This window comes from Drosophila melanogaster, chromosome 3R, assembly GCF_000001215.4.
Source record: "Drosophila melanogaster chromosome 3R".
NCBI lineage: Eukaryota > Metazoa > Arthropoda > Insecta > Diptera > Drosophilidae > Drosophila > Drosophila melanogaster.
The window spans coordinates 6,361,638-6,380,436 of NT_033777.3; the positions used below are offsets into that span (position 1 = coordinate 6,361,638).

The 18,799-nt window shown below is 45.6% G+C and overlaps 6 protein-coding genes and 1 non-coding gene across 18 annotated transcripts, besides 1 other annotated feature; 4 read left to right on the plus strand and 3 right to left on the minus strand.

Moving 5' to 3' along the window:
* Positions 1-34: 34 nt before the first annotated feature.
* On the minus strand, positions 35-6,651 carry CG42724 (uncharacterized protein). Of its 7 annotated transcripts, NM_001202257.3 has the most exons (10): positions 6,261-6,552; positions 4,711-6,194; positions 4,317-4,650; positions 3,367-3,517; positions 2,919-3,088; positions 2,525-2,801; positions 1,201-1,593; positions 762-1,126; positions 368-697; positions 35-274 (listed from the first exon to the last, which is right to left on the minus strand). In NM_001202257.3, exons 1-5 carry the CDS (start codon positions 6,446-6,448, stop codon positions 2,954-2,956), a joined length of 2,292 nt encoding a protein of 763 aa, NP_001189186.1. In that variant the 5' UTR covers positions 6,449-6,552; the 3' UTR covers positions 35-274; positions 368-697; positions 762-1,126; positions 1,201-1,593; positions 2,525-2,801; positions 2,919-2,953. The 7 variants fall into 7 exon arrangements, with proteins under 7 accessions (NP_001189186.1, NP_001287193.1, NP_001189184.1 ...); NM_001300264.1 differs by having other exon boundaries at positions 2,525-3,088; NM_001202255.1 differs by lacking the exons at positions 2,525-2,801; positions 2,919-3,088 and having other exon boundaries at positions 6,261-6,651.
* Positions 3,792-4,035: a mobile genetic element.
* A 676-nt stretch (positions 6,652-7,327) lies between the features above and the next one.
* Positions 7,328-9,478, plus strand: CG10286 (uncharacterized protein). The gene has a single exon (NM_141392.3). The coding sequence runs from the start codon at positions 7,380-7,382 to the stop codon at positions 9,255-9,257; it is 1,878 nt and encodes a 625-aa protein (NP_649649.1). The 5' UTR covers positions 7,328-7,379; the 3' UTR covers positions 9,258-9,478.
* CRAT (Carnitine O-Acetyl-Transferase) lies at positions 9,389-14,407 on the minus strand. Of its 4 annotated transcripts, none has more exons than NM_001316490.1 (5): positions 14,246-14,407; positions 11,665-11,743; positions 10,533-11,599; positions 10,221-10,469; positions 9,389-10,161 (listed from the first exon to the last, which is right to left on the minus strand). In NM_001316490.1, exons 2-5 carry the CDS (start codon positions 11,701-11,703, stop codon positions 9,600-9,602), a joined length of 1,917 nt encoding a protein of 638 aa, NP_001303419.1. In that variant the 5' UTR covers positions 11,704-11,743; positions 14,246-14,407; the 3' UTR covers positions 9,389-9,599. The 4 variants fall into 4 exon arrangements, with proteins under 4 accessions (NP_001303419.1, NP_649650.2, NP_001287195.1 ...); NM_141393.2 differs by lacking the exon at positions 14,246-14,407 and adding an exon at positions 12,177-12,388; NM_001300266.1 differs by lacking the exon at positions 14,246-14,407 and adding an exon at positions 12,177-12,275.
* Positions 12,838-15,711, plus strand: CG42564 (uncharacterized protein). Its single transcript, NM_141394.3, has 3 exons — positions 12,838-13,063; positions 13,383-13,777; positions 14,746-15,711. The coding sequence occupies exons 1-3, from the start codon at positions 12,842-12,844 to the stop codon at positions 15,629-15,631; spliced, it is 1,503 nt and encodes a 500-aa protein (NP_649651.2). The 5' UTR covers positions 12,838-12,841; the 3' UTR covers positions 15,632-15,711.
* On the plus strand, positions 13,722-13,861 carry snoRNA:83E4-5. The gene has a single exon (NR_048331.1). It is a non-coding gene; the product is annotated as a snoRNA:83E4-5 (small nucleolar RNA).
* On the minus strand, positions 15,712-18,691 carry CG1024 (uncharacterized protein). Of its 3 annotated transcripts, none has more exons than NM_001144542.2 (3): positions 18,381-18,570; positions 16,833-18,317; positions 15,712-16,542 (listed from the first exon to the last, which is right to left on the minus strand). In NM_001144542.2, exons 1-2 carry the CDS (start codon positions 18,525-18,527, stop codon positions 16,833-16,835), a joined length of 1,632 nt encoding a protein of 543 aa, NP_001138014.2. In that variant the 5' UTR covers positions 18,528-18,570; the 3' UTR covers positions 15,712-16,542. The 3 variants fall into 3 exon arrangements, with proteins under 3 accessions (NP_001138014.2, NP_001262315.1, NP_649652.4); NM_001275386.1 differs by having other exon boundaries at positions 16,769-18,317; NM_141395.5 differs by lacking the exon at positions 15,712-16,542 and having other exon boundaries at positions 16,759-18,317; positions 18,381-18,691.
* Positions 16,160-16,596, plus strand: CG42537 (uncharacterized protein). Its single transcript, NM_001170059.1, has 2 exons — positions 16,160-16,267; positions 16,329-16,596. The coding sequence occupies exons 1-2, from the start codon at positions 16,183-16,185 to the stop codon at positions 16,514-16,516; spliced, it is 273 nt and encodes a 90-aa protein (NP_001163530.1). The 5' UTR covers positions 16,160-16,182; the 3' UTR covers positions 16,517-16,596.
* Positions 18,692-18,799: the final 108 nt, after the last annotated feature.

An 18,799-nucleotide genomic window follows, 5' to 3' on the forward strand; every position in this document is an offset into this window, starting at 1 on the left:
TGAATGAAAAATCGGTTATATGTCACTTTCAAATCGCTTTAATGTGTGTATTTTATTCAATTAAAATATTCGAAGATGCGGAACTTCGTCTTAGTATAATAATTTAATTGTTATGATTTAATTGATTAGTTTATTTAAAATGCCACTCTACTTGTTGCGGCGCGTTGACTCAGATGCTGTGGGTGGTGGCGGCGGGCCGCGTTTGTTGAGCTCCTCCAAAAAGCCGAGCACAATAGTGTTCCTCTCCTCCTCCATGTGATCGAGCACCAAATAGCTAGTAAGAATCACAAGATGAAACACAAAATGTAATTAGCAAAGCTCTAAAGTTATCGCAGTTTTGACAAATATTGAGTTTATTTCTATTTACCGCTTGTCGTTCTTCAAAATGTCCTGAATCTCTTTGAGATGGTTTGGATTTTCCTTGATGAGATCGCTGCTCTTGTGAGTAATAAATTTGCACTCTTGCAGGAGTTCCCGAAGAGAAGTCTTCGCTGTCATCGTTTTATCTTTGATGTAGTCCCGGAACTCGCGCTCGCCCTTGTCCGAATTGTATTTTAGGTATCGCGGATCTTCTTTGATCAGCTTCTTAATCTCTTTCCAAGTGCTAGTAAGCTGAAGAGTGCTAATCTCGTCGAGCATTTCGCGGAATCGCTCCCTCTTCTTCTTCATCAGATTGTCAATGTGCTCGTTGAATTTTCTGCAACGATATTAAATTTATTGAATATAAATAAATAGAATTTTTAACAATGTTAATGCCTTACCGCTCGCGATCCTCGCGATCAAGGCTTTCTATTAGTTCCCAGCGATGATCCTTCCGCAATTGTCGCTTGACCTCCTTCCACGTGAAGTCCGGCGTTCGCACCAGATCTGTCAGCAAAGCGGTAAAGTGACCAATGCACTCCTCGCGCATGTGATGCTCGCGCTCCTTGTCCCGATCCCTCAAATGACCGGCCAGGGTTCGCTGCACCTCCTTCTCTCGTTCCCTTATACTCTGCTCTACCCTTAGCTTCTTCTCGCGTTCCTTCTGCTTTTGCTCAGCCTCGTTCTCCCGTTGGCGAGCCACCTCGCTGTCGTCGCTGCCGGCTCGTTCTTCCCTTTCTGACTCTTCACGATGTTCACCCTCCTCCTATGAAAGGCAAAAAATTAAAATATGCTGATTAGAATACCGATCTAAAACGCTTAAAACGATTATAGACTCACTGGGGTGGTATCTCGTTTCTTGCTTTTCTCCGACTTGCTTTTTTCCTCCTTGTCTTTATCCTTTTCTTTGGATGACTTGTGCTCGCGGTCCTTGTCTTTCGAACGGCTGCGTCCTCGATCCTTCCGACCCTTGTCCTTTTCCTTGTCCTTCTCCTTCCGATCAGATTTAAGTTCGCGATGTCGCTCCCGTTCCCGTTGCTCACGCATCTCCCGCTCCTTTCGCTTCTCCTCCTTCATAATGTGCAGGTAATCCTCGAAGTACTCCTCCCGGTACATGGAGTCCACCATACGGTAGCGTGGATCCGACTCAAACTTCTTTTTGATGTCGTACCACCTGGTGTGGCGCTCGATGTCGTGACGCTCTCGCAGCATATCCAGAAAGTCCTTGCGGATCTAGAGTTTTAAAGTGTTTGTGAAAGTAATATTGACATGACAGCCATGCGGAAGAGAAGAGAAATGCGACAAACAGATCGAATTAGAGGGGTCTCGAATTGTTGCGGCTTCACTTAAAACTCTATGCTTAATTGCCTAACTTAAGACTTAGACTTATTTTTCTTAAGCTATAGAACATAGTTACACGATTTGTGCCTGAAAGAGAGCGGGTTTGGTTAGCGATTTCAGACTTAACTGGAAAAGAACGTTGGATTAATTCAAGTCCTGCTGGCGTAGAGAATTTGGGTCTGTCTCAAGCGACACACAGAAAACAAATTTGGACATCTTAAATCAAGTCGATTTCCTCCATTATCAGATATCCCTAACCTATCTGAGTGGATTACGGGTACAAGTTTTACGAATTTCATGTTTTGGCATCGACAAAAATCATCCAAAACTAATATCAAATTTCCAGCTTTTTTAGTTTCAGAGATCTCGTCGACGGACACGGCCAGATCGAATATTTGTTATGTTATCTTTTGCTACAAACATTTTTTATAGATGCAGAGGAGAAAGCAAAAATTATAACGAACGGACCACCTAACCCATTAATTTCTCTATACAAAAGCAGGCCTTGATGTTCAGACTTCAGCACGGCCGAAGGGTACAATAGTCAATAGATCTACAGTAAAAATATGGTAAATGGTAAGAATATGGGGCAGAGAGCCTTCCAGCGACTTGGGCCGCTGCCTAGACCTGCCAGAGCAAAGATCTGGATATTTTGGCTTTAGATAGCTTTAGAATATCGTTCGTCTTTGGTCTGTGCAGGTGGGGATGGGGCTGAGTTCGGTTCCTTCGGCTTGCCTCGGTCAGGTGACAAACTGCTGAGTGTGTACATTATTTGTAAACAAAACGAAAATAGTGGGTTAATTAAATTAAGTATTATTCATACTGTTTGCTTAGCGCCGCAGACACCTGCACACGAACTGCAGTCGCTCCGGATCTCTGGAACAATCCCTTTCTGCCTGCTTCCTGCTCGGCGACATCCCTCCGAGAGCCCATCGCGAACTTCAAACATCATCAATCATGATCCCAATGCCAATCACATCATCGCAACATCCTCTTCATCACATCACATCGCATAAAACATCCGAGAGGGGCGACGTGGGGCGTAGTTCGGGAAGTGGAAATCACACCAACGATTATCAGGTAATTTTCAGTTTGGCAACCTTTCGATAGTTTTGTTTATATTGGTTTTATAATTGTTTTTTTTTTTTCCAAATTTGTCTCTTATTGCAGAAAAACAAATTTAAATGTTTTTGCTTGTTATGTTTCAAGTAACTCACCACACAGATTGCAAACATGTGCGTGGTCAAGTAGATCAGTGGACGGCGATGGCAGACGGCGGGCGGAATAGACCGTCGAGAGTGTTGTACAGGTGGTTCTCGATGCTGTTGCTCTTGTGTATTTTGGTGTTTTGGGTGGTGCATTTGTGCTGTAACCTGCTAGCTAGTGGCTAAGGTATCGGGTGGCAAACCACCGGAACCCAACACATTGAGGGATAATGCATTCGGTCAGGGTTCGGATTCGGTTTCATTTTCAGTTTGGTTTGTTTCGGTTTCGATTCACACGTTGTTTATGGTTTAAGAGTTAACAGAAAATCAATCACATTATGTAAATACGTTTGGCATACGGGTAAGTTATTAAATATATATATAAAGATATGCATTTATGTTTAAACATCAAGATACGTAAGGTGATGGGGTAAGGGGCTCCAGCATACCCTAGGCCTACCTGCTCTTTCTTCAACAGCTTGTCCTCCTTTTCGCGGCGCCGCACCTCCACGATGTACTCGTTGAAGAGACTCTCTCGTTCGCGAACCTTCTCGATGGCCCGATACCGTTCATCCTTGGCGTTCCTCTGGCTAAACTCCGAGAATGAGGATCTGAAAGAGTTTGGAATTCAAAATATCAACGAGAACGTTTCATGAACAATATACGAATAAATATAGGATTACAATCCTACCCAGTAATAAAACATCATCTCGTTACTCATCTAGTGGGAAAATTATATTTCACTATTTTAGAAATAAAAAAATCAAAGCATTTTTTAAAAGTGGTGGGGTCACTTCTTCTTGAGGTTTCCGGGCGTTGGATCTTCTAAATCTTCTACATCTTCTAGAACATACTTGCGATGCGTTTACGTCTCTAAAATGGGACTCGGATCCCTCCGAATTTGTGTTCCACCTCGAAGGGATTACCGGACAAGAAGATATTGCCGTGCACTAAGTAAACAACCCGGTTTACCGCTTGCTGCTGATCTATAGGTCACAGCACCCTAGTTTTACGCACCCGTTACGCCGTAAATCAAAGATCGACATTACAGGCGATATGGGTACCAAACCACAGCCACCACGAAACTCCCGGTTGGTCGACAACCTTAATGAGTAGCAACTTGGAAAGCAAAATTAAACCTTTAGCTCCTACAAGGTCGGTTAGGGCCCCCTATGCGAAACACCAGACGTAATAAGCCAGGAAAAAGGAAGCCAAAGAAAACCTCTTCACATCCCAACGGCGGCGAAGTCAAGGGCAGCTCGTTTAGTGATCCTGTTCAAGAATAAATATACCTTATAGGGTCGGAAACGGTTACTTCTACTGTTACATACTATTCAACGAATCTAGTATACCCTTTCGGCACTCTTACGTAAAACCTAATAACCATAAATGATAGCCGGCAATACTCACTTTCCGTGCAGCCTGGCTTCTTCCATTAGGCTGCGGAAGTCCTCCCGCTTCTGGCGCATCTTGTTCCGCTTCTCCTTACGCTCCTCCTCGGCCCGATCCTTCACATACTTTTCAAATACCTGTTTGCGTTCCTTCGAAGTCAGCAGAAGATACCGCGGGTCGAACACGATCTTGTGAAGCTCCTTCTCCCAAGTGCTGAAAGCCGATACGTCCTTCTCTCGAAGCATTTCCTTGAATTGGGTGACGCGCATTTCTAGTGGTACTAAGGCCCGCTCCTTGGCCGCCCGCTGCTCAGCCTCTAGGGCGGCATCCTCTGCCCGCTTCGACTTGGAAACTAATGATACGAAAGGTGTGACAGGTATCCTTTATATGATCACAACCGCCCGTAACTTACTCATTCGAACTCGTTTGGTTGGCACCTCTTCCACACTAGACTCAGACTCTGTGCGTATCTTGATAACCTCGTCGTCGTCATCATCATCCGCATCCACCCTCTGCACCTGATCCAGTTGCTGGGCTTGAACTTGCGATTTAGCCTGCTCTTGATTTGCTTCCTCGCCGGACTTCTGTTCGGCTTCAGCCGACTTCTCTTGCGGAGTCTTCAGTTGCTCCGGACGTTCGTTTACCGCTTTGTCAACGTCCTCACGATTCAACAAGTCCTCGGGGCGATCCCAAACCGAAGTCCTAGTTGACGGATTGTAAAAGAAGACGCGGGAATCTCCAGTCCATACGACACACCATGGCGTTCCAGCGATGGGCGTACTTGTCACAGGTCGACTCTTGTCCGTTTGCTTGGCTGATGCCGCAGCCTTCTTCTGCTCCTCCTCCTTTTTTCGCTTCTCCTCCGCCGCCTTTTTAGCCTCTTTCTCCAAAGCAGCTGCCTGTGCAGCCTTAGTGTTTTCCGAATTGGCTTTCATTGCTGCAGCAGCAGCCGCAAAAGCAGCATGCGGATCAAATCCCGGCGGCCCTGATCCTGGTGGCATATGCATCATAGGGTTGGGTAGCAAGTGTGGTGGTAGTCCCGACGGAGCTGTTGCCACAGCGGGCGCAACGCCCGAGTGGGCAGCCATGCGAGCGGCCTCCATGTCCCTCAGCGCCTGCGGTTTCTCCCAGACACTCTCTCCTCGACCGGCGTGGAAATAGTACGGTCTTCCATCGGGAGCACGATGCTCTGACCACTCTGCTGCTCGCGCTATAACCGCCGGATCGATAACACCCGGCTTAATGATTAGCGACTTGGCTGGCTTGTCTTGCATGTGCTGCTGTTGCTGCCAAGGCGGAATGCCCACGCCCCAAGGTGCCCCAGCTGGTGCCGGTCCTCCAGGAAATCCGTAAGTTGGAGGTGGCATACAAAACGGCGGCTGTCCGAACCCAGGAGGCGCCTGCATTCCAGGTGGCTGGAACATTGGTGGTGGCTGTTGCCGTACATTGGGTGGTGGCTGGGAAAGCAGCGGTGCTGCCGCATTGGGTGGTGGCTGGCTCATCAGGTGCGGCGGAGGTTGTGAGGTAAGATGTGACGACACTGGCGGAATCTCGACCGACGTCTCGCCTGCCTTGGCTTCCGTTTTCGCGGCCTGGGCAGGTCGCTTGGCCATCTCCTCCACCTCTGCCTGGGTCATTATCTTGACAGCGGGGCCATCGGGTCGAGACCAAGTGGTTTCCCTAGTTACCGCATGGTAATAATATGAGCGACCGTCCTCCGCCTTGGTTTCCACCCAGATTTCCGGGGGTCCTGTGACTCCATTTGCTCCGGAAGGAGCTTGTTGCTGCGGCTGCTGTGGCTGTTGTTGTTGCTGCAGTTGTTGTTGCTGCAGCGCCTGCTGCTGGGCGGTGTGCTCCCCGATGGGACGACCACTAAACGCATTGAAGGGCTTGCTCCTGTAATTGGGTCAAGGTAAAACAACTTTATAGCATTAAAACACCGGATTTTCCATGACAACGCACCTATGGGCCTCGCTGGGTTTTTCCTTGAGTATAGCAACGCCATAATTTGGGGTCTCCTGGCTGGTACTACCACTACCACTGCCGTTTCCATTGAGACCCGCTTCTGGCGGAGATTCCGTTGCCTCCGTCTTGGTAATCGGCGAACTGGCGCCATCGCTATCCATGCTCTCCTCTAAGCTCGCATCCATGGCACACAAATCTAACTGTACGCAACCTCTTACTTTTCGTTTTAAAAACCCCTGAAAATTTTCTACACTTTTCTGCCGCTAGAGATGTGAATACAATCCAGTTTACTCGACTTATCGAATTATCGAATAAGAAAGGCTATGTGGCAGCACATGAATGTCGTTGCCAGTCCGCTACTAAGGGACGTTATTTTATCACGTTTACAAAGAGTTACATTTTGCTTAGCAATAAATATGAATATATCTGATCGTATTTTCAAAGTCTGCTTTATAATTAGCTCAGCATGACCCGATCGGGGCAAGAGTTCAAATCGAAGTGTTTCGGTACTATCTCTAATCTGTTAACGAGAACACTCGTTGCTAATAACTTCTCTCTCCCTTGCGCATCTAATCGTCACTCGCCTATTATGCCACTCTTTTTAGACCTGGGAGCACTCTCACGCTATTTTGTTACCATCTAGAGGAATCGCTTAACTCAACGATTCAACTACCAAATAATTAAACGGTCAGCAGAAAAAAAAATTTGTTATTATCATACACGTTTATTTTTCCAACAAAAGAAGAGATACATATATGTATAGGAATATAAAGAAATAAATTTGTAAGAAATAAATATTTATATAAATAAATTGGAAATTTCTTAAGACAACGTGCAGCAAAAGACTCATATACTGTTTTGTGCCACATATTTTTTAAATTATGAGGTGGAAATAAAAGACAATACATCCATGTAGCTATTGTAAAAGTTTTTTATGGAATACCTGTGCTCCTTAACGTGACCAGTGATCACTGAATGCGAAATGCATAAAATGAAATCGATAAGGGTAGGCAAATGTTCGATGCTGCCAACTATCTGGAAACATCGATAGCACAAAAAGCCGCCGCCTTTTGTTCCAGCCCCATTAGTAAACACGTGCAGTTGTGTTTTGTTGCAATGGGAAAAGTTCGAAAAGTAAAAACACGGACGCCATCCGGCGTGGACACCTCGGCGGAAATCGATGTGGAATCAGCGGGCGAAGCGGAGGGCTGCGGACCCATCGAGGCGATTTGCGTTCACCTGCAGCAGGCGAACGTGGAGGAGAAGCTGAACGGACTGCACTCATTCGCCGTGCTGGCGCTGCGAAAGGAGAAGGTTCCCGAAATACGCGACAGCGAGTTGGTCCGGATTGCGGCCCCCCTGCTGTGCGATAAGGAGAGCGCCATCCGGAATGCGGCGGCCGGTGCCTTTCGGAATTTGTCGGTGTTTGGCACGGAGGTGTGCGACTTCCTCGTTGAGAACGACATACTGACCGCCCTGCTGACTCTGGTCCGTAGCTATGATCTGACAAAAGGTGGATTCGAAAACGAGCTGCATGCGGACACCTTCCAGCAAGCAATCCATCTGCTCCGAAATCTGTGCGAGAGCTCGCCCACCGCCACAGAAGCACTAAATCAGGCCAACTTTCTTTCCAGCCTGCTGCTGGGCTTCGACTACAGAAAGTTCGGACTCGAAGTTGCCATTTCAGTGGCCCAACTCGTATTGGTGGTGTCTGAGAACAACTCCAGCTCGTGGAACGTCCTGGCCAGCAGTACAATACTACCTGAGCTTCTTGTGGCTCCCACAGAAAGTCACGCGCAGCTTTACCTGAACGCCTTAGCTGCTGGTATCCTATGCAATGTACCCGCATGCGCGGCCGCCCACACTCGGGAAATCCTGAACAGTCTGGACAAACTACTCTCCATAGATCCACAGGCCCAGCTGCAAAGCTGCAAAAGCGAAATTCTAAATGCAAAGTCGAAGAACGAGGCCCCCGTGCTGGAAATCTCCATGGAGACAGAGGATATGACGGAAACACAGAGTGCCAATCAGTCGAAACCTAACCAATGCGATGCCGAGGTAGCACTCAAGAACCTCGAGCACTTGCTAGATGCCCAGCGCCTGGTAGCGGAGATTATAACCAACCTGGGCTCCAGCGATGAACAGAGCAACTGGGATACAGATAGCGAGCATTCAGAGTCTGAGAGCGTGGCCGATTACGACATGGAGGACGAGACAGCTGACAGTGGATCGGGGGGACTGCCCGCCAACTTCTTGGAGACTATCAAACAAAACAAAGTGATCGAGAAACTATGGCAAAAGGCTCAACCACTGCAACCTGCTGTGGAAAATCTTGTGTCCCAGCAAGAGAATATCAAGGAGAAAGTGGAAAAATTAAGAGTATCATACTTGATTTGCCTCCAGAACCTATGCAATGTGCTGCCCCCTGAAGATTTGGGGGGCTGCAGCAACCTCTATAACATGTGGATGATCTTGGGTCAACAAGCATTTAGGGGAAGTGAAGATGTATCCGTTATGGAGGCCATTACGTCACTAATGCGCTCCTCGCTGAGTTTGCTCAAGTCTCGCAAGGATCTTTTCGGCCAGATGACCGAGAATGATCTCAACATGATTATCGAGGGCGCTAGCAAGTGCACAGATATAAATATTCGCGTTAACTGGAACCGCATGCTGGGTACGCTGGGTTCTCTGCTCTCAGAGCCCCTGGTTAAGGCAATAGTGCTCTTCCTATTGACTTACTGTGCCCAGGAAGATGACCTGTGGGCCCTGTCTGAAGGACTAGATGCACTAATGGACATTTTCGCAGTGGACGACTGGCCGCAGATCATCGCGGAGTTGGAGATGTGCGATCGTGTCCAGGCACTAGAGGAGTTGTTCAAGTCTAAACTGCGGCAGCAGCGACGGGAGCTAAAGGAGCGACGAGCCACAGTGCAAACAGTGAAGACTAATTTTTCACGCTTTGTTTTTTATCTTAATAAGAACTGTAAAAAATAAATTAACATGACCACTAATTAAAGCTATTGTCTAGTTTCAGAGAACAATACTTTTAGTTCTTAAGCATGCCAAAATATTTGTCGACGATAATAGAAACAGAAAAAATCTGTTAAATTTGTAACTTCCTAATTGTCATGTCTTTTGTATTTATTAATATTCGACTAACAAGTTTTCCACTTAAAAAAGCGTTAATAGATCGATTGATTCCATAGCTAAAATGTAAAGCATATTTAGTTTTCAAGTGCAGCAAGTGTTTGTCCATTCTAGTCCAAATCCTTTCATCTGTTAAATCAAGTCCTTCAAAGTTTGATCCCTGCTAAATTTTATTATTCTGGTACATTTTTACAACTTCGACTTAGTCTCAGGCGGGTTCTTCTCGAGAACATTCTTCATTTCGAAAAAGGATTGCTCGAGGGTCTTAACGAACTTCAAGTGATCCGTTATTGGGCAATGGCGCCAAGCGGATATGGCCAATATGATGTCATTATCCCGAGGATTATAGCAGCATGCATAACCATCGTCAGTCGCCGGGCCGTATCCCATGAAAGCATCGTATTTAGTGGCTACCTGTGAGGTGGACATGCGGAAGTGACTGGACTTAACAAAGCCCGGCGACTTGAAGAACTCGGGAATTGGCTTGCTGTGCTCCAGAGCCATCAGCTTCAGTCCAAGCAGGTGACGATCCACACCCTTTCCCTGAAGAGCCAGCTTAGCATACGTCTGATGAGACACTACTGCCTCACGAAGCTTGGCGGCGCGTTCCTGATCGGTAACGTTTGGGTCCTGCATAGCGCGGGAAAAGGCCAGGGATTCGTTGGAGCAAGAGCGTATAGTTTCGGTTCGTCCGCCGTCGAATATGCGCAAGTGCGCCGACTCATATTGCGCAGGTGGTTCCGAGTGCATTCTGCAAAACGTAAATGTATTCGGCTATATTGAAAATCTGTAGGAAGATCATCTAGTTACTTGTAGAAGGCGAGCTGCAGCGCCATCTGAACAAAGCTGTCCGGACCCAGACGCTGTTTCTTTATGAAATCCTTTCCAAAGCCGTTGAATTTCAGAACCTTCATTTGGAGAGCATCGGCAAGTTTATCCACGTTTTCCTGGGCGACGTTCAAAGATTTCTCTAGACTTTTATTGCTCGAAGAGAACTGTATTTTCTGTGCAGGAGCAAAGTCCTGTGAGCCAGATTGCCCGAAGCTAGGGTCTTCCTTCCTAAAATAATATAAATTATAAATATAAAGTTGTTTTTAACCACATGCGCCCTATTCAACTTACATCTTTTGCACCACGTAGTCCATCATCATCGCAATGGGCTGGCCCTCAGCCGGCGAGTGCTCATAAGTGAATCCGACGTTTCCATTGGGGTTTACCACCAGCTGAATAGTCTTGTCCATCCAACGGTTGCCGCTGTTTATCTTGCTGCCACTGCCATGGATCAGCGATAGGATAAGTTCGTCGGTCTCTTCGCCTTCCTTTAGGATAGTACCCTCATCGAGTGAGACGGTGAACAGAGCACCCTGAATGGTCTTGAGGGCATCCCGGTTGCCAGGAGTCTCAACCAGATATTCGTAGGCCTCCGCCCAATTGTCCCTGGAGTCGGTGGTCAGAATACCATAAGGAACTCCCACTTGCGTTTCCTTCAAGACGATATTCTCGAGTTGAGCAGCTAGACATGGTGCAGCAATGAGCTTTCCCTCCTTACTGTATATCTTCAGTTGGTAGAAGTGATTCTTGTAGATCACCACCACATAATCGGAGTCGGGATTGTACACGATCTCGTCGGTGCCCCTTCTGGGAATCCGACATGTGCCGAATACCTTGCCAAACTGGCTGTTGTCCAGCTCGTTCTTGCCCATTTTAACGATCGGAATTTTGTTGGCGTGCACCATGTCGTTGAATTCTCCCAGTCCATAGATAACCCTGGCGGTATAGTCCACGAAAGCACGTGAGTCCCTGAAGTTTTGCTTGGGAAAGGTCATGCCAGGACTCACGAACACGGTGACTGGATCTCGATAGGTCAAATAGGCAGCCTTCAGCCAGCGGTGGGCCAGCCAATTCTTCTCCTTGCTGCCGGTTTCTTCCAGGAGCAGCTGCAGTTCGCGTCCCTGCTTTTTTAAAAACTCGGAGGTGATTCCCTTTTGCCGTTGAAACTCCTCAGGCGTCAGGAGAGGTTCCACAGTGGTCATGAAGCGGTTCAGCGTTTCCTCCAGCGGCAGGACGTGGTACTTCAGCAGATTCGGCTGCTCCAAGGGAATGGTCTTCTGGACGGTGCTGTAGCTGCTAGCGGGCAGCACTTTCTTGGCGATCCCATTTGGAGACTGCTGGGCCAAGGAGTTCTTGGTCTGGAAATCGAATGGGATACAGATTACCGAACGGAGAATCACAAGCATTCCATATGGAGCACTACCAAATTCCACAAAAGCTTTCCATTGCCACGGAACTTCATCTCGGCTTCGGTTTTCTCGAGGATTCGCTCAGACGTTGGGCTGCAAAACGGAGAAATGGTATTCGAGTGTTACTTTAAAGTCCAACCACCGGTTGGTGTGCCTGTGGCACTGAATTAACCTTTGATATTTGTACATAATCTACTTCTAGCTATAAGGAGCGATAAACTAATGGCTCACGATTAGCAGCCAGCGGAGGAGGCAAGTGCAAGCAAAACGGCAGTTGCCAATCAACTGGCCATCGAAAGAGCAGTCCACGTAGGCAGAAGGGTGGGAGTGGAGTGGAGCCCAACTTAAATGCTATCAGCGACCGGTTTATTTACTTTCGCTCTCCCAAGAGTGCGTCTCTTAATATCCATACCATACCAGCGAAATACACGATGATTACCATCTAGATATATAACCACTTTTTATATAATCCTTAACTGGTTCGACTGTCCTTGCCCATCAGTTCAAATAAAGAATTTAAGTTTACCTCACTCTTGTTTTGCTCCGGTTAATTAACATCTATAGATTCTATATAAACATATATGTTTATATATGTTTGTATGTTCAAATCAAAACAAGAAACAGCTGTTGTCAAACAGCAACAAGTAAATAAGCACTCCCTGTTGTTGGTTTAACTGTGCTATCAATAATGGATAACAATCGATTAAAATCACAAGCAATTCCAAAACTTCTTTAAAGCTAATATTTAGAAAACAAGCAATACTATTAGTATGCAATATATGTTCATGATAAGCTAGCGTACGTTTTGTGAATAATATCGATGAATTCCCAGCTCTAGTATTCATAAAAAACTAGGGGGGTTCTTTGCAGAAAAATTACTTTAGTAAATTTTCGGCACGAATGATAATCTCAAAACGTTAATATTATTAAGTAGAATAACGTGAACTTTTAAGATTTCAATTTTTTTTTTTTGGAAATCCAAAATTAAGCTTTAAAAAACTTTGCCCAATAATTTGTTCCGGCTTTTTATGAGACGAACCAAACTATCAATATAATGTTTAATCTGCTAAAAATTCTACCATTGGTTTTGCTGTATCATTTGATCTTTGCAAATTGTGATTTCACAGTCCGAACCGTTTGATCTACGTTTTGAAAAACTAACGTTAATACGCCACGGTCTCTGGATGAAAAATGTTGGCCCTTGTCGTTTTTCTGATTGCCAGTTGTTTGACCATTCAAACGGCAGCCACTACGACACCAAGTCCAGCGGTCACCGAAGCTGGTCACCCATCTCCTGGAGGTTCGCAAGGTCAAGAGGAGCCAGGAAACAGCTCCTCAACGGAACTACCGGACTACTGCGATCCCTCCTTGTGCCACAAAGAACTCAAACATGTGGCTTGCAACGCATCAATCGTAAGTTACTAAACTAAAATGTGTGCCACGTGATAACAACCAACTAATTCAAATTAACAAAACAACATTTTTTGTTCGCATACACTATATAAGGTATAAATGGTTGAAAGAAAGCCAAATATAAATTAATTTAGGACTTTTTCAAATTTTCAATGTCATAAAATTTGTTGATAAAATTGATTAGTGACGAATATTAATTTCGAATTGATTGGCTTTTGAGAGGTATACCTTCGTTACAAAATGTCATACTAAAAGTTCTGGGTTATTTTTGTTTCCAAAATGCGTTACTATCCTAACTTGTTACCAATAATATCTTCAGGAACTGCACGACAAGTGCTCTCTGGACGCTGAGCTCATAGTGATAAGCCCAAAGGTGGAAAGATTCCTATTAAGGCGATTTAATGAGTTGAGGGATAGCGTGGCCAAAGGAGGGTTCAACGGACTGAGTCCTGCCAGTCGGATGGGCACCTTGAAGTGGAACCCGGAACTGGCCTACCTAGCTGAATTCAATGTGAGGGATTGTGTCCTGAGGCACGACGAGTGCCGGAACACGAAGTTCACGCAAAACGCTGGCCAGACGGTTGGGTATCGAGGCATTAAAGGAAAATTGCCAGAGTTGGAGGATATCCTTAGGGATATCATAGGGGTGTGGTTGCGGGAAAAATCCAGAACTTCGATGGTGAACATCATGAAGTATGTCGAGCAGGAATCTCAGTGAGTACCACTTAAGGAATATATAGGGTTGTTTACTCGGGCGTCCTTACGGGATTTGGTAAATATTTCAACCTGAAATGATTATTATTTATTTTTTAATATTTTGTAATCCTTTCTAAATCTTATCTAAATTTATAAAAAGACCGAAAAATTGTACCTGTTGTTATTAGGAGACAAAGTATCTGAATGTTATAATTCTGTCACTTTTCTTCTTAAATTAAAAATTAAATTTTTCAAAATTACTATAAACACCAATTGATTATATTTTGACAACATAAATGTTGATAATATAAATATTTTTTTTTGTTTCTAAAATAATATTAGGGCTTGCAAAATAATGGACGCGAGTGTGCGACAAATGCCTTTTGACAATTTTACATGAACTTTTAAAGGAGAGGAATCCATTTATTTTCATGACCACCCGCTGGAAAATTATAGTAATTTAGTCTTGATGTTGATTTCACTCACATTTTTTTTATTGATATTAATATTTGATATGATATAGTTTCTTTTAACAACACTCCGTTATGAAATTCTTCTTATGTTATATGCGGCCGTACGCTTCGCGATCTTCTCAAGAATAAAACGATTGCATGTGGATTCCATTGGGCTCTCTTCTCTGGCGAGGGATTGCATTCTGCCGGATGACTCTTGCAGATGATATTGATTGCAATTAATTAAGAGGGGACTTACCTTAGTTTATTTATCTTAGCTTATTCCATAATCCATATCCATAACGATTGTTTTTTATAAGCTTTAATAGAAGAACTCAACCCCATGAACTTATCTTTAGAAAGTTTTAATTATTTGTTGGTCCGAAAATTAAATATTTTATATAAAGATTCGCTTGTAAATTTCCAGGCTACATCTAAGAACATTCAATACATAAAATAAATGTGGGTTTCATGATTTATTACTATATGAAAAAACGGAATTAATCAACTTCAACTTGTGTTCCCATCTATCAGGTCGCCGAAGTACAACTTTTTACAGATCGTGCTGGAGAACGCTGAATCCGTGGGCTGTGCCATCGTTCAGCAGTCCCGGCATGGCTGGATTCAGACGTTTTTCGCGTGCAACTATGGCCACGCCCCGGTTGTGGGCTCGCCCGTCTACGAGCCCGGGAAAAAGGCGGCGGAGTCCTGCAAGACCGGAGCGAACCCGAAATATGCACATCTCTGCGCCGAGTCCGAGGTCTACGAGAAGGTTACGCCGAAAGCAGGAAACGCGTCCAGTCCCGAAATTAAAACTAGAACTCTTGGAAAACGGGACTTCGTCATGCTCAACGGCGAAAACGCTGATGGAACGCCGCCAGCTGAAGGTGGGGCACCAGCACCAGCAGCCGATGGAGCAGCAGCAGCGCCTGCCGCCGAAGGAGGAGCAGCTGCACCTGGAGAAGCTGCAGCCACTCCAGCAGTCGACGGAGCAGCGCCAGGAGCCACTCCAGGAGTCACCCCGGTGGAGGGAGAAGGCTCCACTCCTGCACCAACAGCTGGAGGGACACCCGCTTCCGAATCGCCAGGAGGGGAAGAAGCTCATGCCGAAGGGCTACTGGAACCCATGCCAAAGCCTCTGGACAGGGCTGCGCTGGAGAAGAAGTTCGCCCGCTTCCTGGCGCTGATAAAGCGGGCTGAGATGTTCCATGGTCGCCGGAAGATCGTGGTCATATCCAGCAATCACGAGGTGGATGATGACCGCGTGCAACAGGAAGGCGCAGAAGGCGACGCAACTATTAGAACCATGGAAAGGGCTTTCTCCAGACGCAGAGCAATAATGAGACGCTCGATAGGTAGCCACATGCGCAGTCGTAAGCCAAGTGGCTTTTGGGCTCCGCAATGGATAGCTATGCCTTGAAGCTTACCTAACTGAATAACAATTGCTTTAAAGTGAAATGTTTTAAATTAAACATAATAAATAATCGTCATGTTAAATTTAATCCTTAATCTGATTTATAAAATGAATTAGTCAGAAAAGTATTCCTCGTATTAGTAATACAAAGTGACTAACGAAAAGAATGTTAATTAATTGGGTAAATATAATTCTGGTTAAATCATATTTACATTCAGCACAAGTGTTTTTGCCCTGATACGAAATCAATAGGATTGAGCGAAAGATCGATCTTGCAGCTTTTTTTTTTAAGTTAAAAGTGGAAAATACATTTTCATTCCAGCAACGTTTTTGAATGGTTCATCCCACATCTTATGCCTTTAAAAAGTTTAATTTAAGCCCCTTTTTTATACTATTATCTGATAGCCTCAAAACATTTAACAATAGAGTCGATTGTCAAGATGTTTTTTACTCGTTCTAGGGAACTGGGAAAAATGTTGGCAGCCGCCCCTATATAAGTCCATCGTTTTACAGATCAGTCATATCAAGTCGACCCTCCAAAGAGCAATCCGTTGAAAATGAAGTTACTTTTGGTTCTAGCTTGCGTTGTGCTCTACGTATCTCTCGCATGTGGCCAGAATCGCTGCGATGGTCGTCCTAGGGGTATGTTTAATAACAGCATTTAGTAAGTGTACTTTTATAGCTGATCTACACTTTCACACAGGTCGTCTGAGTTGCGAAGGCGGCAAGAACGAAGGATTTGGGGGAAGGCATTGCCGGAGAACTGCCATGGACGAAATGTGGTACTATAACCAGAGAACCAGGAAGTGCCTCAAGATGAAGTACCTCGGATGTGGCGGCAACCAGAATCGCTACTGCTCCTTGAGACACTGTCAAAGGTCGTGCCCATGAATTTAAATGCCTTTATCGATCCTGTCCTATAATTCACAGCAAAAAAAAAAAAAATATAAATGTACTTCTTGAAAAACATATTTATGAGAAATGGATTTAAAATATCTATATATTATTTAGTTGTATACGCTATATAGTTAACATATAACAACTTAAATGCAGATTGATACATGTTTCATAGGCATGTAAGTCGTATGTGTTAATTATGATCTTTTCCTAGCACAATATTTGCACAAGGATTTGAAAACTTACGTATATTTTACACTTGATGATATTTGCAAAACGATGGACCGACTTAACTTTAACTAGACTATACCTAAGGCTTTTCACGTTGCATCGTCTTCCAGATGGCGTTCATTCGCATGTGCCCTTCTCGCAGATGGTTCAACAAGGCTTCAACGGTCCCTTCGACTGACTTGCCAGCTCCAGATCTCCTGCAAGAGGCAATGTGTCGTTCGTAGCGCCATTTGCTCCTAAAGACTCTGTCACAGTGCTCGCACACAGCTTGCTCGCCCTGATCGTCCTCGGATCCGGCGTCATCCGCCATGGCCGCTTGACCGGACTTGTTGGGACTGGCCCACATGGGCTCCGGCTTAATAAGCAGCTGCGTCTTGTTTTTACGCTGCAGCTCCTCCTGGTGGTTGTAGCGAATGTGATTGAGGATCTTTGAGGTGCTGGTCTTGGTGCGATCGCAGAGTGTGCACTTGAGGTACGACCGGTAGGGCAGATGCTTGAAGCAGTGCTTCTGCAGTTGTGAGCGCACGGTCGTTGGTTGCACCTCACGGCACTGCAGGCACATGGCCTTGCGCCCGGACTCCAGGATCTTAAAACTGTTCTCGATTATGTGCTCGAAGTCGTGCTTCTTGAATACGTGTGCCCGCCAACCGTCCATCGAGGCGATTTCCTTGCCGCACTTCGGACACAAGTACGATATGAGCTTCGTGAGGCCGTTGGTGGACATTTCCGTGTCTGAGTCGCGGCTGGGCGTCGTAGAGATGCGTCGACGCTTAGTCGGTTGACTTATTGGGTCCGACTTCATTTCCTTCTTCAGCTGGGCCACTTCCTCCTTGCCGAGTGCATCGATCTCGATGATGACCACCTCCTGATTTCCTTGCTGCAGGTGCGCATCGTCTTGCTGCTGCTCCTCATTAGCTTCTCCTTTGCCGGCGGAGGGGCCATCATCAAAAAACTCCTTGCAGAGCGCATCCAACTCGTCGTCATACTTCGGCACCACCTCTTTCTCCTCCTTGCGCACGATGTCCTCGTAGGCATTCAAACACCGATCTAGATTCAGCTCGCTGACATTTGAAATGGGCTTAGGTTCGTTTACAGGAGCCGCTAGTGCTGTCACTGGGGACTTTTCCATTTCTGTGTTCAGATCAATGTCCATCAGCGCCTTTTGCAGCAGATCATTTTGCTTTCTGTTCGTGGAACCTTTGGGACGCCCACGCGGCTTCACAGCCATCGGCTTCTCTGCATTTCCAGCTGGTGCGGCCGCTGTAGTGGGTTTCGCCTGCTGCCGCTTCATCTGGCGCAGCTTGTTCTCGTACTTCTCGATCTCCCGCATGTGCGTGTCCAGTAGGTGGACGTTCAGAGCCCGGCGCCTCGTGTACGCCATGCGGCAGTGCACGCAGCGGTAGGTTTCACTGTGCTCCAGATGCATAAAGTAGTGGTACTGCAGGAGGGCGATTGTCTTGTGGGCATTCTCCACCCATTTGAAGCACAGCTGGCACTCATGGAATCGCTCGTCGATCTGGATGAAGTTGAAATCTGAGTACGTCTTCTTTAGATAGTCGTGTTTCTGTGGGCACATTTCAAACCATTATTAAAGCAGAACTTGATTTGCACAAAACCCGCAACTTGCCGTGTTCAGATGCTGTCGCCACTCCGCCTGAGTGCGGAACGCCTTGCCGCATTCCGGACATATGTAAACCATGTGCGCCTCCAGACGCGCATTAAGCCGACTTTGTTCATCCGAGAGCGTCACGTTCCGCGACATTTTCCCTAACATTTAAGCGACAAACTGCAAATGAAATCCAAACAAACTAGACAGCGCTTTGTGAATTTATCGTTATTTGCTATGGCGACAATCGTTTATCTAAAAAGAGGTAATCGATAACCGTGACTGTGAACGGATATCGGCTGTCACTTTATTTTGATAGAACATTACAAAACTTTGAAGTTTTTAAATACCTTGTAGGGCTTGAATATGCAATCTTATAATATCTACTTTTCCAATTTGTTTATCAAAATCTCTTGGAATAAATATTATTTTTCTGCCCA

What these genes read in the sequence shown, in the direction of transcription:
- CG42724 (NM_001202255.1), bottom strand. Translation starts at nt 6,448, where the DNA reads ATGGATGCGAGCTTAGAGGAGAGCATGGATAGCGATGGCGCCAGTTCG. An exon ending in AGCTGTTGAAGAAAGAGCAG is followed by an intron (nt 1,594 to 3,366) that starts GTAGGCCTAGGG and finishes TTAAAACTCTAG; the next exon opens with ATCCGCAAGGACTTTCTGGA. An exon ending in GATCGCGAGGATCGCGAGCG is followed by an intron (nt 698 to 761) that starts GTAAGGCATTAA and finishes ATATCGTTGCAG; the next exon opens with AAAATTCAACGAGCACATTG.
- CG42537 (NM_001170059.1), top strand. Translation starts at nt 16,183, where the DNA reads ATGAAGTTACTTTTGGTTCTAGCTTGCGTTGTGCTCTACGTATCTCTC. An exon ending in CTGCGATGGTCGTCCTAGGG is followed by an intron (nt 16,268 to 16,328) that starts GTATGTTTAATA and finishes ACTTTCACACAG; the next exon opens with GTCGTCTGAGTTGCGAAGGC.
- CG1024 (NM_001144542.2), bottom strand. Translation starts at nt 18,527, where the DNA reads ATGTTAGGGAAAATGTCGCGGAACGTGACGCTCTCGGATGAACAAAGT. An exon ending in GGCGACAGCATCTGAACACG is followed by an intron (nt 18,318 to 18,380) that starts GCAAGTTGCGGG and finishes ATGTGCCCACAG; the next exon opens with AAACACGACTATCTAAAGAA.
- CRAT (NM_141393.2), bottom strand. Translation starts at nt 12,208, where the DNA reads ATGTTAATTAACCGGAGCAAAACAAGAGTGAG. An exon ending in GAAAGCTTTTGTGGAATTTG is followed by an intron (nt 11,600 to 11,664) that starts GTAGTGCTCCAT and finishes TTCGATTTCCAG; the next exon opens with ACCAAGAACTCCTTGGCCCA. An exon ending in CTGCAGCTCGCCTTCTACAA is followed by an intron (nt 10,162 to 10,220) that starts GTAACTAGATGA and finishes TACGTTTTGCAG; the next exon opens with AATGCACTCGGAACCACCTG.
- CG10286 (NM_141392.3), top strand. Translation starts at nt 7,380, where the DNA reads ATGGGAAAAGTTCGAAAAGTAAAAACACGGACGCCATCCGGCGTGGAC.
- CG42564 (NM_141394.3), top strand. Translation starts at nt 12,842, where the DNA reads ATGTTGGCCCTTGTCGTTTTTCTGATTGCCAGTTGTTTGACCATTCAA. An exon ending in TGGCTTGCAACGCATCAATC is followed by an intron (nt 13,064 to 13,382) that starts GTAAGTTACTAA and finishes TAATATCTTCAG; the next exon opens with GAACTGCACGACAAGTGCTC. An exon ending in TATGTCGAGCAGGAATCTCA is followed by an intron (nt 13,778 to 14,745) that starts GTGAGTACCACT and finishes CCCATCTATCAG; the next exon opens with GTCGCCGAAGTACAACTTTT.